This window comes from Phascolarctos cinereus, unplaced genomic scaffold, assembly GCF_003287225.1.
Source record: "Phascolarctos cinereus isolate Bilbo 61053 unplaced genomic scaffold, phaCin_HiC Scaffold_5;HRSCAF=322, whole genome shotgun sequence".
Taxonomy (NCBI): domain Eukaryota; kingdom Metazoa; phylum Chordata; class Mammalia; order Diprotodontia; family Phascolarctidae; genus Phascolarctos; species Phascolarctos cinereus.
The window spans coordinates 294662071-294675582 of NW_027555958.1; the positions used below are offsets into that span (position 1 = coordinate 294662071).

The following is a 13512-nucleotide window of genomic DNA, read 5'->3' on the forward strand; positions in this document are numbered from 1 at the left end:
CCTGATGAAGTTGGTGACAGAAAGGTCTCTTATATGCTGAAATATGCATAAAAACATTTTTGTAGTAGTAGCAAAAATATGAGGAAAAATCTATGTGTATTGACTGGCAACTGCCTGTATAAATAGTAGCGTATGGAGATGATGGAATATTATTGTGGGGTAAAGAATTAAGAGAATGGGGAAGACTTGGAAGAACTGATACAGAGTGAAGAAAGCAGAGTCAGGAAAATAATATGTGATTATAGTAATGCAAATGACTACAACACTAAAAGAATAATAGAATTCTTATCACATGCATTGACCAATGTCATTTATAGATGATTGATGGTGGAATATGCTTCCTTTTCTCGGTGGAGAGGTTGGGGATTACAAGTGGTGTGACCTCTCTGCCATAACTTGACATTATTGACCTCTGTCGGCTCCCAGACGCTCTCATATCTATGAATTTTTGTGATAATTGCTCTCTTGGTGCTATTCCTACTAATTCTGTTCAATCTCCTTTGATAGAACAATATTGATGTCACACGTTTTAATAGTGGGTGCCTCTCTCTGCCACAGTCTCTGTCCAGAAATGCTTTCTCTGCTGTCTCTTATTCTGTCTTGATGACTTCATCAGCTCCCATATGTTCAATTGTTTCTATGCAAATGACTCTTAGATCTTACATAGCCATCCCTAGTCTCTCTCCTGAGCTCTAACTCTGAATCACCTGCTGTATTGTCTATTGTATGTTTCCAACTAGGTATCCCACAGACAAATGAAATTCAACATGTGTAAAACAATTCATTTCCTTTACCTTTAACCCCACCGATCTTCTGGATTTCCCTATTGAGCCCGACTGAGAGCACCACTTTCCAGTCATCCAGGTTGACAACCTCTGAATCATCCCTGACTTCTAACTATCATTTCCCCCCCACATGTCCAATCAGTTGCCATATCTTATTATTTCTGGCTCTTATGATTCATATTCATCCCCTTTTCTCCACTCTAATGGTGACCAAAATGATGTGGTTTAGGTCTCACCATGTCACCCCCAACTCGAACTGCAGTGTTTCCCTGTTACCCCTAGGATCAAATAGAAACTCTGTTGACGTAAAGCTCTCCTCACCTGTCTCTCTCCTTTCCTTCCAGTCTTCTGACACGTTCCTCCACTCCCAGGCACACTTCGTTCCAGCCATTCTGGCCCAGCTCCATCCTCCTCCATGCCTTCACACTGTGTGACCCTCACTTGGAATGCTCTCTCTTCTCACCTTTACTTCTGAGAATGGTCAGCCTTCTTGAGGGAGTTCAGTTCTGGTCAGTGCAAAAACCAGCAACTCCACCAGAGGGCTGGTGGTGAAGCGTTCTTCCCACATCTGACAGAGGCGTACATATTTGGACATGACCAATGTGGAAATTTGCTTTGCCCGACAGTGCATATTTGTTGAAAGGTTTATGTCATTTTTCTTTCAACTGGGAAGGATACAAGGAGAGGGGAATAAAGGATAAGTTCCCCCCAAATAAAAATTAAAATGAGAAGAAAACAAAAGAAAGACTAAAAGGAATCAGACAAGTGAGACAGCTTAGAAATGCACATGTGTTGAATCTATCATATTAATTAAAAACAAAAACAAGCTCTACATGAAAGTGTCATACTTTTATGGACAATCCTACCCTTCTGTTTCACAGTGTACGTGAAATGTTCATTTTATTTGGTGTCTGTTTAGTTCAGAGCAAATAAAATGGGGAAAAAAGACTCAGTTCAAGTGCTTTCTCTAGGAGGCCTTTCCCAGTCTGTCTATCTTGCCCCAGCCCTGACCCCCAGCTTCCCGTGTTTTCCCATACAAGGTTAGCAGGTGCCTGCTTTGTCTATGTTGTGTATGTACCTACATATGTACCTATCTCCTCCACTAGGATGTAAGATTCGTGAGGACAGCGACTGTTTGATTCTGTATCCCCATCACTTAGCATAGTGCCTGGTATGTAGTAGGTGCTTAATAAATGTTTGCTGGTGTATTGTTTGAAGGCTTACTGGAGTTAGTAGGATTTTTTTTAATAGTTTTTAAAAGGGAAGAGTTTTGCTATAGCTGACATTTGGTCATTTGGGAGGGACCCTGTGTATAGGTGTCAGCATTTTTAGAGGGCTTTGTTAGAAACCTGCTATGTATCACATTTAAATAATTAAAATGGTTCTTCACTGTGTGTGGTTTTAATAGAGAAAGGTTGGGGGCCCTTGGGGAAACCATGCCTGGAATTGCCAGTTGGACTAGCCCCATCGATACATCTGGGGCCACGATGAAGCCATTTGCTCCCATGATGGTTTATTTGACTATAGCATTCTGGTACTCCAGTTTAAAGAGCACCAAACTCCCCCTCAATGTTTAAGGGATGTAATCTCTTCTCAATTTCTGTATAGACATGGCTAAAGTCATAGATCCTTGGAGCAAGAAGTGACCTTAGAAAGTAGTCTGGCCCCCAGTTTTATTTGCAGATGAAGAATCCTATGCCCATAAGGGGAAGTGATTTGCCCAATATCCTGAAACTAGTTAGTGGTAGAGCCAAGGATAGAGTCGTGGTCTCTAGACTCTTTTAGTGAAATGTTACTACCTCTCCCATATATGGAAACATTGACAGTCCCATATATTCAGATGTGTAGTTGCCAAAACTTCGGAAACTTTCTTCCATATGTAGATGTCAGAAATGTAGAAAGTTTCTTCCACATTAACCTCTTTATGGGCCTTTGGAAATCATTCAGAAGCCTTCCTGTTTTTTATTTCTTAACTTTTACTGTAAGTTCTTGGGACTTTTTACATGCTTTGCTTCAGACCTCCAGCAGCCAGAGTCATAGAATGATGGAGCTGGGAAGGAGGGCCTCAGATCTTATAGCTCAGATGAGGAAAAGAAGGCCTAGAGAAGTTAAAAGACTGGCCCAAGGTCTCTGATACAAATTCACTCTTTAACCTTTAGTTGTAAAGAGTCCAGGCTTGCTGATCCAGGTCAGTGACCTTGCCTTAAAGGTTTCATCTTTAATTTATGAACCTCAACTTGAGGTACCAGGTTTCCAGTCCCCTCTCGGTGCCTGAGCTTTCTTGGTTCCCTGGGCTCAGAGGTGAGTTGTGCCAGATCCTCGATGGCCTTTTCTGCTTCTGCCACTGCACCTGGATGCCTCATCCACCCTCCAGCCCCACCTTGCTCCCTAGATCACTCAGAGGTTCTTAACATTGCTCTGTAGTGTAGTAGACCCCTTCCTTTGGTGCTGGTGAGGACAGCAGACCCTTTCCCAAAATAATATGTTAAAATTAATAAAACAAAATACTTAGGATTACAAAGGAAACTGACTATATTAAAACACAGTTATCAGTGTTTTTTAAAACCCAAATTTTGACCCCAGATTCAGAGCCCCTGCTCCAGACCACAGGGGTTTCTCTACAGTGCCTAGCAAATAATAGGCATTTAATAAATGCTCATTGACTGAAGGATGAGAAATAGTACAGGGTACAAGTGACATGAGGCACCCCCTCCTCCTCCAGTGACCTGGGAGCCCCCTGGAGGGGGAGGGGTGACTCAAGGGCTTAGAGAGGATGGAAGTAGCACAAGCCCTCTCTGCTGGAAGGGAGAAGAACTGCAGGAAGCACTCCAGGAGGCCTGAGGACCACAGCACCCATGAGGGACTCACTGGCCAGGAAGGGGGCAAGCAGGGGCCAGAGGAGGAGCCAGGCCCGCTACCTTCTGCTGGGAAATGTTTTTGTGACAAAGAAAGAGCTAGGTAGGGAGTGTCTTAGGTAAATAATTTGGCTACTCTTTGCCCAGCAGGACATGTTGGTTTATAATAAGTAGTGGAATTAGTCCAAAAAATGTAGAGAATAAAGATGCATGTGGTCCCTTTGGGGACCTGATTTAAAGGAGCTGGAATTGCCTCTGCTTTGGCGTTTTCCTATGGATGACAGAGTTTATCAGCTTCTGTTTCTCATAAATGTTTCATCTTCATGTCATATTTTCACAGATTGCTGTGTCAAAAGAGTGTATAGCTCACTGCTGTTTTATTGGTCCTGCCTCATATAGTTTTAAAAAGAGAGAGAAATGTAACATTCAAATTCTAATTCAGGCTCTTCCTTTTCAGTGCTTTGGGTATAATGAAAGCTTTGTTTCCTTGTGCCTTTTGAATATGACTTTTTAGTAACTCATTGTCACCTATGGGAGGAGGCTTAAGACCCTGTCTTGTTTTCTTTTTTGTCCTTTCAGTGGGATTCTGGAAGAACTGCAAGATAAACATCCATTCTTCAAGTGTATTCTGCATAACCAAAGTTCTGGCTAACAGGTAAAAATGTGTGTTCAGATTGCCTTTGAGTGGAATGGATAAAGTATCTGTAACCGAAAGGAGCAGCAATCAGTCTAAAAATTTTAGAACAAGACTAGATTTTTCTTTAAGGAAAACTCTTCTCTCTTTTCTCTTAAAACATAGACCTAGTTTAACTAGTCATTTCAAATGGGCCATCCCATTCCCTGTACTTGATATCCAAAGCGAAACTACAGTTTAAATGTAATCATCTGCATGCAACTTCTGTTATTCTATAAAATGGCCATAGAATCTGTTGCTGAATTTACTCATTGCAGTCTTTTAAACAAAACCAGGTTCCTAAATTCTGCCATATGAGGCAGGCTAGCCAGGGGACACAGAGGGGGGGGGTGAGTCTCCCCTTGGTTTCTTTCTGTCTTTAAATTTCAACTCTTGATTGTTGCTAACGATTTCCAGCTGTACCATTTCCTTAGCTCCCCTTAACAGTTTGCTGGCTGGTGCCACATTTCAGCTGCTCCTGAAAGAAAATCTATTTTGTTCATTTTTAATTGACCCTTACTATGGAATGAGGTCCTGTTAAGAAACCTGTTGTCCTCTTTTAAGAACCCAGCTCCTTTGTATCTGTATTAGTTACAAAGATTAGATAACCATTGCAATTAGACCCTTGTTTTAAATGTTAAACAGATGGTGTTAAGTTTGCAATATTTAACAAACAAATAAAGATCTTTGTTTCACAAGTTGGCATAGCCAAAGAATTTATCATCTAGTAGTTACCTTACAGCTAATGATGAATATTGAAAAGATTTCAGCAGAACCTAGCAGATTCTAGATGCCTTTGGAATCCAGAATTTGAATAGAATCCTGAAATGGGGATTCACTTATTCTTCTCTTTCCTGATATTAGTCTGGTTTCATACCATCCCTAATATTGTTTTCTGGAGTCTGGGCAGACCAGGGCCAAAAAGTTGAAAGTCCTTTCAGGTCCAGCCTGACTCCGGAGTTTGGAATTAGGTCCACGGTAATTTCGAGACTAGGCAAGACCTGGAACCATCCAAACCACACAGGGCCATTTTGATTCAAATGTAAACCCGTATGGTCAGACTGAATTGGATTGGATTGGCCAGTGGGGATAAAGGGCAAAATTCCATTTACACCATGATTCACTGTAATGTGTGTTCCTTGAGTTTAGATTAACTGGCCCTGAATAAGGATGAGAGTGGTTCTGCTGTACTTCCTGGTAACATGAATTTGTTAAAGTTTTTAAACACTTGCAGATTTCTCTGTTGAGGTCTCCTTCTTTGTCTGCAGGGTAAGCCGATCCAGTCACCATGAGTTGGAGCTTCCTGACTCGACTATTAGAGGAGATCCACAACCATTCCACGTTTGTGGGGAAGATTTGGCTCACCATATTGATAGTCTTCCGGATCGTACTCACTGCTGTGGGTGGGGAATCCATCTATTACGACGAGCAAAGCAAATTTGTGTGCAACACAGAGCAGCCGGGCTGCGAGAACGTCTGCTATGATGCTTTTGCCCCTCTGTCCCACGTCCGCTTTTGGGTGTTCCAGATCATCCTTGTGGCCACCCCATCTGTGATGTATCTGGGCTATGCCATTCACAAGATTGCCAAGATGGAGCACGGAGAGGCAGACAAGAAGGCAGGGCGGAGCAAGCCCTACGCAATGCGCTGGAAGCAGCACAGGGGCCTGGAAGAAACCGAGGAGGACCATGAGGAAGACCCCATGATGTACCCAGAGATGGAATTAGAAAGTGAAAAAGAGAACAAGGAGCAGAGTCAGCCTAAACCCAAGCACGATGGCCGGCGGCGGATTCGGGAAGATGGGCTCATGAAAATTTACGTGCTGCAGTTGCTAGCAAGGACCTTGTTTGAGGTGGGTTTCCTGGTGGGGCAGTATCTTCTGTATGGCTTCCAGGTCCGCCCATTTTATGTGTGCAGCAGAGTCCCCTGCCCTCATAAAATAGACTGCTTCATTTCTAGGCCCACTGAAAAGACCATCTTCCTGCTGATAATGTATGGTGTGACGGGCCTCTGTCTGATCCTCAACATCTGGGAAATGCTCCACTTGGGCTTTGGGACTATACGGGACTCACTAAATAGCAAAAGGAGAGAACTGGAAGATTCAGGTGCTTATAATTATCCTTTCACTTGGAATACTCCGTCTGCTCCGCCCGGCTATAACATCGTGGTCAAACCGGATCAAATCCAGTACACCGAACTGTCCAATGCCAAGATTGCCTACAAGCAGAACAAGGCCAACATCGCTCAGGAGCAGCAGTACGGAAGCAACGAGGAGAACCTCCCCGCAGACCTGGAGATGCTGCAGCGAGAAATCAAGGTGGCCCAGGAGCGCCTGGACCTCGCCATCCAGGCCTACAACCACCAGAACAGCCGCCATGGCCCTCGGGAAAAGAAGTCCAAAGCCAGCTCCAACAAAAGCAGTGCCAGTAGCAAATCCGGGGATGGGAAGAACTCTGTCTGGATCTGATCTTGGCCAGGCCCATAACTGGTGCTTCTCCTCGTTAGGGTAAGCAGCAAGCGGCTCACTGAATAATGACTTCCATTGAGTAAACATTTGGCTCTGGTTATCTTCAGGGAGGTTTAGCATTGGCCAGTGATCCGAGCTCAGGGGACTTGGGGCCGGGAGGGGGAGACTGGGGAGTGGAAGAGAAGGGAAACAGAGCGTTCCCGGGCACATGTTCTCAGCAATAACACGGTTACGGAACTTTACCCTTGTGTCTTCCAGATCTGGAAAAGAACAGATATATTTAAATCATTCTTGTTGAACAGTTTTTTATGTACAGTATTATGGTACATTTTTAGTATGCTAATTTTCTTTTGTATTTGTACATTTGACCTCTGCAGTTATACTTTTATATTAAAGGAAAAAAAACTGTAATAGATAACGCCTAGCATTTGGCTAGTGTTATTATTACTTTGGCCAGCAGACTTTTGCCGTGTGTTTAAAGTTATAATAGATGCAATTCTTAATAAAAGTGCCTCATGCTGTAGGGAGGACTTCAGTTACAGAGGGAGACCAAGAAGGAGCCCTGAGTTTGGAGATTTGAAAAGAAAACCCTGTAGCAACTTGGGCCAAATTCCTTCACTCTTCCCCAACAGAGACAAGCTCCTATTGGTCTTATCCGGATACTCAAAACTGCCTCTTGTACAGATGTGCCCATCTGAAACAAACATGCTAGGTGAAAAGCCTGAGTTACAAGAAATGAAGTAAAGTAGTGGGGGGCAGGGAGTGCTACACTCTATGAAAAGATTTGATGGAGTTAGTGAGCTTGGCTAATGCCAATAGCATGTCATCCAATTTCTTTTTCAAATCACCCAGCTTTTTTTTTTTTAAGCCCAACATCTGTTGCACAAAGGGAGGCATGCCTACCTCTGGATAGCATGGCTTCCCTGGGAGTGTCTACTTACCTTGTCAGAAAGCAAAGTCACACCTGAAGAATGGGCTGTGAAAGCAGGGAGAGAAATTATTCCTTGCTTGGATTGCCTTCAGTCTCCCTCCTGTAACCTGACTGTCCTCTCACGAAGCCTGTAATAAACAGTTCCATTTTTATATATTAGCAGGAAGTATACAAACAGCCTTGCTTGTATGAATAATACTTAGAGCTACTCAGGCTGCAAAAGACCAGCGAGCCTGGAGTCCACGTTCCATGGATTCTAACTGTCCGCTGGCCAGGTGGGGAGAGTGACATGCCAGGATGGGTTTTCTGGCCAGAAAACCCATCCAGGCTGATACTGTGGATATTTTGGCAAATAATTGGCGTTTGTAAATGCAAAAGGGAAGAATTTTCTGTGTTTACAGCCTGTGGTACTGTTTTTTGGTAAGAAGAGGCAGTCCTATTTGTAAGATACTGATAATTTATGTGCATTTTTAGCCTTGAGGGGGCAGTGATCTTAGCACTGGGTCATGTCAAAATGTTTGGCCTGCTGGTATTTTCACGTTGTTTGTCTTAGGGTGTATAACCTTTTTTTTTTTTTTAATTACCTGGTAGTGAAAGGAAAACAAAGGGACTTTTACTCTAGTGGATCATTTCCAGAGATGTCTGTTGGGTCCTCACCTACAGGCCCCAAGTTCTCCAAAGCTCAGTTTCCTTATATGTAACTCCTAAGACCTGCCAGCTGCCTGTCATTTGGTGAAGTCCGAGAAGCAAGCCCTCTTTTTTTTTTTAACTGGGTTTTTGTTTCTCTCCATTGCAGTCCAAAACATATCATAACATGTGAATTACCTTCTAGCCATTCATGTTCACTTTTGGTGCATTTTTTTTCTGCTTAGCAAAGAAGAGCGTCCTCTGGGTCCTCCAGGCATCTTAAACCAAAAATAAAACCAAGTAGGACAAAAGGAGAATATTCCGGAAATGTAATCTATAGATATATCACATATAACTAACATAAACTTGCTGTTTCCTTAGAAGCAAAAGCTTAAGAAGGAAATTTATCATCATTCACTTTAAGAAAATACGCAAGATTTGAGCTTCCCAAGACTAGCCAGGGAAGGATTACCTCTAATTAATTCATCTGTCACTAACCTTAAGGCATGGTAGAGCTCCACATAGCTCTCTTCCTTGGAGAAGGAGGAATTTTGGAAAAAGCCTAGAGAAGAGCAGAATGGCTAAGCCAAGGGAAAATATCAGTCAGGGAAGAAAGGGCGTACGTTGTCAAGAACCCGGCAAAGACGTTTGAGGCCTGGAGTGCTCATTATGTACCCATCCTGCCCCTGGTTCTTCTCTGTTTTGTCAAGAACTGTTCTCTCTTTTGAATTTCCTCGTTGATGACTTTGTGGATGACTCTGAACATCTTAGATGGAAACAGTAATGGTTTAAAAAATAACTACTGCTCACTGTCTCCTCCCTCCACCTCTGTGTGTGAGATGAATTTCCTGATGGTTGGTACCCAGTTTCTCAGTAGGCTTTCTTTCAGCCTTTGCTTGTGTGAAGGGTCCGAACCATTCCAATAATTCAGTGTTTCTAGGAGCCTACCTGTATGTCCTGGGCAGTCCCAGCTGCCTCAGATTGACAAAAAGATCACAGGACTCAGCCCCACTTAACCCACTAAACATTGGACCACCAACGGTGATTCCCACCCAAAAAAAGTATATAGAATTAAAGGCACTTGTCACTCAGTTTACTTGTTAACTTTAATGTGGAGCCTGGTTGCAGTTTTTCTTAGCTTGTTAAGGATTCCAGACTCACCTCTACTGCTCAGACAGGCCATTCTGGTTGTTTTTTCGTATTGTTGGAGAACTTCAGGATTTGACTATTTACAAAACCTGCTCCATCCTTCCGTGGAATGCTTCCCTAATGGAAGGGTGGAGTGGTAGAGTGGAGGACTTAGGTCTTTGAAGCATGGTTGCATTTATTCTAGTGCAGCATTCACCTTGTTTGGACATCAGTGTAAATGTAATGGGGAAGAGACTCATCAGAGAAATAACATTTAAGAAGCCTTTTTCTTGGGTGAGTCTTGAAGGAAAAAAGCTAACATGAGAAAAATCAGACATTTCCCATGAATTAGATGCTAATTTTTTTAATTCTGTTTTATTTTATTGCCTTATAAGGTTTAAGGGTCTTACGTGGTTCTCTAGTCATTATTCATTCAGCAACCATCAGATCTTGGAAGCCACTGTTTCCTTGACTGTGGAATTACACTCAGTGATAAGAAACTTTACCTCCGAAGGTGTTTCTTACAGTTGGAGTGAACAAGAGCGATCAGTGACTATATTTTCCCCAAAGGCTTTGGGTGTATTGAGGAAACTATTTTTGTATTTCTCTTTTACCTACCTCCACTATCTTTGTGCCCTCCCCCTATATCTGTCTGAAGGAGGGGGTAAAAGAGTGTGATTTGTTAGCTAAAACCCTAGCCTGGGACCTGTGGCTCCCATTCTAACATCACATTCCTCGTCTTTCTCGTTTCTTCATGTTGTAACCTTGGGCACATCGTTTTGTTCCTTTGTCCAAGCTCCAGGAATATTCTCTGTGAAACAGGGGTAAAATAGCTGTCTCTCACCTACCTCACAGGGATGTTGTAAGGGTTGGTCTCACCAGAGCTCCTGGAGAACTTTAAATGACACCATTATTTTGCCATCTGTCTGAGTCTGGAATTTGAACTGTAAGATACAAATGCAGTTGAAAGAATTGGTTAATGATAACAAAATGTCTCTCCAGTACCACAGGTAACAGTACTCAACAGCCTGGGAAACCTAATTAACCCAAGCAGTGTTTTCTGAGAAAGGGTTTACTAAGAAGCAGCATTCTACCTGAGCACACCCACCAGGTGCTGGAATTTCCACCCCTTGTGCTCTCTGCATTACATTCTGATGCCACCCCTTTCTAAGAACAAACAGGTGGGGGAGGGGAGTGCTGGCAGCTAACTTTCAATAAAAAGCCAAGTATTTTAGACTTCACCTTCCCCTTTGGAAGGACTTTTGGTAAGACTAATGATTTAATTACCTGACGGTAATGATTCAGGGCTCTTGGCAGCTGTGAGTGATAGGTATGAAGCATTAGATATAGAGGGATTTTTCTTCACCTGTTCAGTATCCCATGTGGTCTGGGGCTACATTTATGCTCAGTTAAAATGACCCATGACCGCTTTGCTTTCAGGAAGCAGACCTCATATGTTGGTGGAATCCTGACTTTTGTGGGAGATGAGCTGAACTTGGCAGTGTCTTTTATTTTACCCCTTTTTAATCATGTATTCCCATGAGAAAATTCTTCCCCTTCAAAAAAAAAAAGTAGAGCCTGGTAAGAGGGATATAATGGAATATAATGTAAAGTTCTGAAAGTTTGGCAATCCCAGTTCATTCATGCCAGTAATGTCTTAATTTACTGGCCGTATCAAATTTTGGAATCATCAAGCTGAGTGAGTGTGCTTGCCATTCATTCTGTCTGCACATCTTGGAGACCTTAAAATGTTGTAATTTGCTACTGCCCAGACATAGCTCTTTCTCCTTTGTTGTGCGAAATGGCTTTCATTCGTGCACGTTCCATGTTCACAGGTAATAATCACTCCTTGAAGGAGCAAAACTATATATAGTGTTGCAGAATTCAAGCAGCCAAAGGAAATTGTTTTCAACTCCAGTCCAGAATCCCTACAGGAAAAAAAATAAAGTTATATTTTTTCAGGATGAGGCTGCTTGCTTTGGTTGAGTAAGGGCCATGGGCCGTGTCTGCTTGTATACTTCCGAGAAGATTGGAAATCTTTTCCCCTGTTGTACTCAGTCATGTTTTCTGTAACAAGCCTTTCATGGAAGTCTCTACCTCAGGCACTAATTATTTATAGTTGTACTTAGTAAATGAATATTGAACCAAATTAGCTGGGATTTCCAACTTCCTAGGGCAATTCAAACAGAAAACCCAATTAAGTTAACCAGTGACCTAATGTTATTTAGTGTACGGAAAATTGGAAAGTGCATGAATAGCCGGGGAACTAAACATTCCAGTACCAAAGATCACACATTTCTGATTTTATTCTCTCTGTGGTTAATGTAAAGCTTTATGGCAGAGGCAAACCCTGTGTCCAGGGATTCGTCTCCAGTAAGGTTTTGTTTTTGAAAGAATGTTTTGTCCGTTCCAAATACAGTTTAGAAGATTCATTTGTGGTCTGTGCATCTTTTTTCCAAAACTTGAAACCCATTAATAATCCAGCTGCCGGAAAATGTCGTGTTTGAGATTTTCCCCATTCTTTGTGTAAAATAATGCCGCCAAGAACTTAATGGTTTTAGTCATAGCATTTGATACCGAATTCTCTTCTCCAGTGTTCCGGGTAAGTTGATCTCAATGGGAATGTTTATGCAGAAAATCCCCTGAGGAAAAAGGTTGCCTGAGAATACTGCTCCGAAGTCACCCATGCCCCTCGGAGACGGCCCCTGTGGATGGCTGGGCTAATGTGCTTGGGGCATTAGGAGTTAGAAAGTGATCTTTGGTAGGAAGAAGGAGTTTAAATGTAGAGGGGAGGGACCAGGAGGTCAGATCTTCCATATCTGTTATCTCTGGTATATATCTTCAGTGGTTTAATTCTGGAGAGTGCCTCAGGGAGGTTTGTGGATAAGCAGGTATCCAGTTTGGAATGGTGCAGTTCAGGATTGTCAGTGGTGTTCTGACTCTTCCAAGAAGAAGGTTAAAGGTTGAAGGGGTGTGTTTTGGGGGGTCTGGCTTCCACATCTTTAAAGGCTTCATTGTCTTTGTTTTCCCATGAGCCACTAAACAGTTAACAGTGATAGAACAGGCACATCCCTTTCTGAGAAATCTGACTCAACCTAACCATATTTGGTTAAAAAAATAATAATAAAAAGGCAAAAAAAACCAGTGGAGGGAGAGTATCTTAGAAGCCTCTGGAGCACCTTGAGTTCTTCTAATTCCATTAGCTTCCTATAGATTCCTAGGTTAATTTGCCATAAGACCGGGCTTGTATAACACCAGAACAAGAGGGTAGCTGTCCAAGTCAGATGTGTGAATTCCTAAGCACTCTGTAGAATTAAAACCAATTTTTTCCCTAAAGTTCCTGAGGAAATATGTTAAGCCTCAGACCCTTTCCATGGATATCTCATTAAGTGGTACATATTAGTTCACCCATTTTTTATTTTGGAATTTACGGGATTGAGGTAGGAACCTTTGGTATGAAGCTAAACCCTGTAAAGCACGAGTTAGAGATGGGGCTGAGAGCAGGAACTGGTTTCCTGTCTGGGTTTCCAGATTCTTCCCCAGTTTGTATTCAAACCTTTTCCTTATTGTTAGTCACGTTCGACTCTTCCAGACCCCATTTGGGGTTTTCTTGGCAAAGATGCTGGAGTGGTTTGCCATTTCCTTCTCTAACTTATTCTGCAGATGGGGAACTGAGGCAAACAGGGTGAAGTGACTTGACCAGGGTCACACAGCTAGTGAAGTGTCTGAGGCCAGATTTGAACTCATGGAGAAGAGTCTTCCTGACCCCAAGCCCAGTGCTGTATCCATTGCATCACCTAGCTGCCCAAACCTCCTTAGCTCTAATCAAAAGATAGTTATCAGAAAGTAGGATTTTGATCTTAAATTTGAGATCCAGGTAAAAGAAACGTAACAGAGCCTTGAGGCACATATCCTGAAGAGAAAACATTTTTGATAGCATTATCTTTAACCCAGAGTAGCCTGAACTTGAAGCTATTTCCTGTCTTCCCTTGCTTTCTTAACGATCTCTGTCTGGCTCTCTGGCTTCTGCATACAGTCAAAATGGA

The 13512-nt window shown here is 42.5% G+C and overlaps 1 protein-coding gene across 9 annotated transcripts in view; it reads left to right on the forward strand.

Annotated features, from left to right (window-relative positions):
* GJC1 (gap junction protein gamma 1) overlaps nt 1–11898 on the forward strand; it is a 40767-nt gene extending 28869 nt beyond the window's left edge. For 8 of the 9 annotated variants that reach the window (XM_078155964.1, XM_020997669.2, XM_020997671.2 and 5 more), the window contains 2 exons: nt 4220–4295; nt 5582–11898. In XM_078155964.1, coding sequence (XP_078012090.1) covers nt 5602–6780 — 1179 coding nt within the window. In that variant the 5' untranslated portion in view covers nt 4220–4295; nt 5582–5601 and the 3' untranslated portion in view covers nt 6781–11898. Of the gene's footprint in view, nt 1–258; nt 1957–4219; nt 4296–5581 lie in introns of those variants that run through there. The other variant, XM_020997675.2, reaches the window with a different exon arrangement.
* Nucleotides 11899–13512: the final 1614 nt, after the last annotated feature.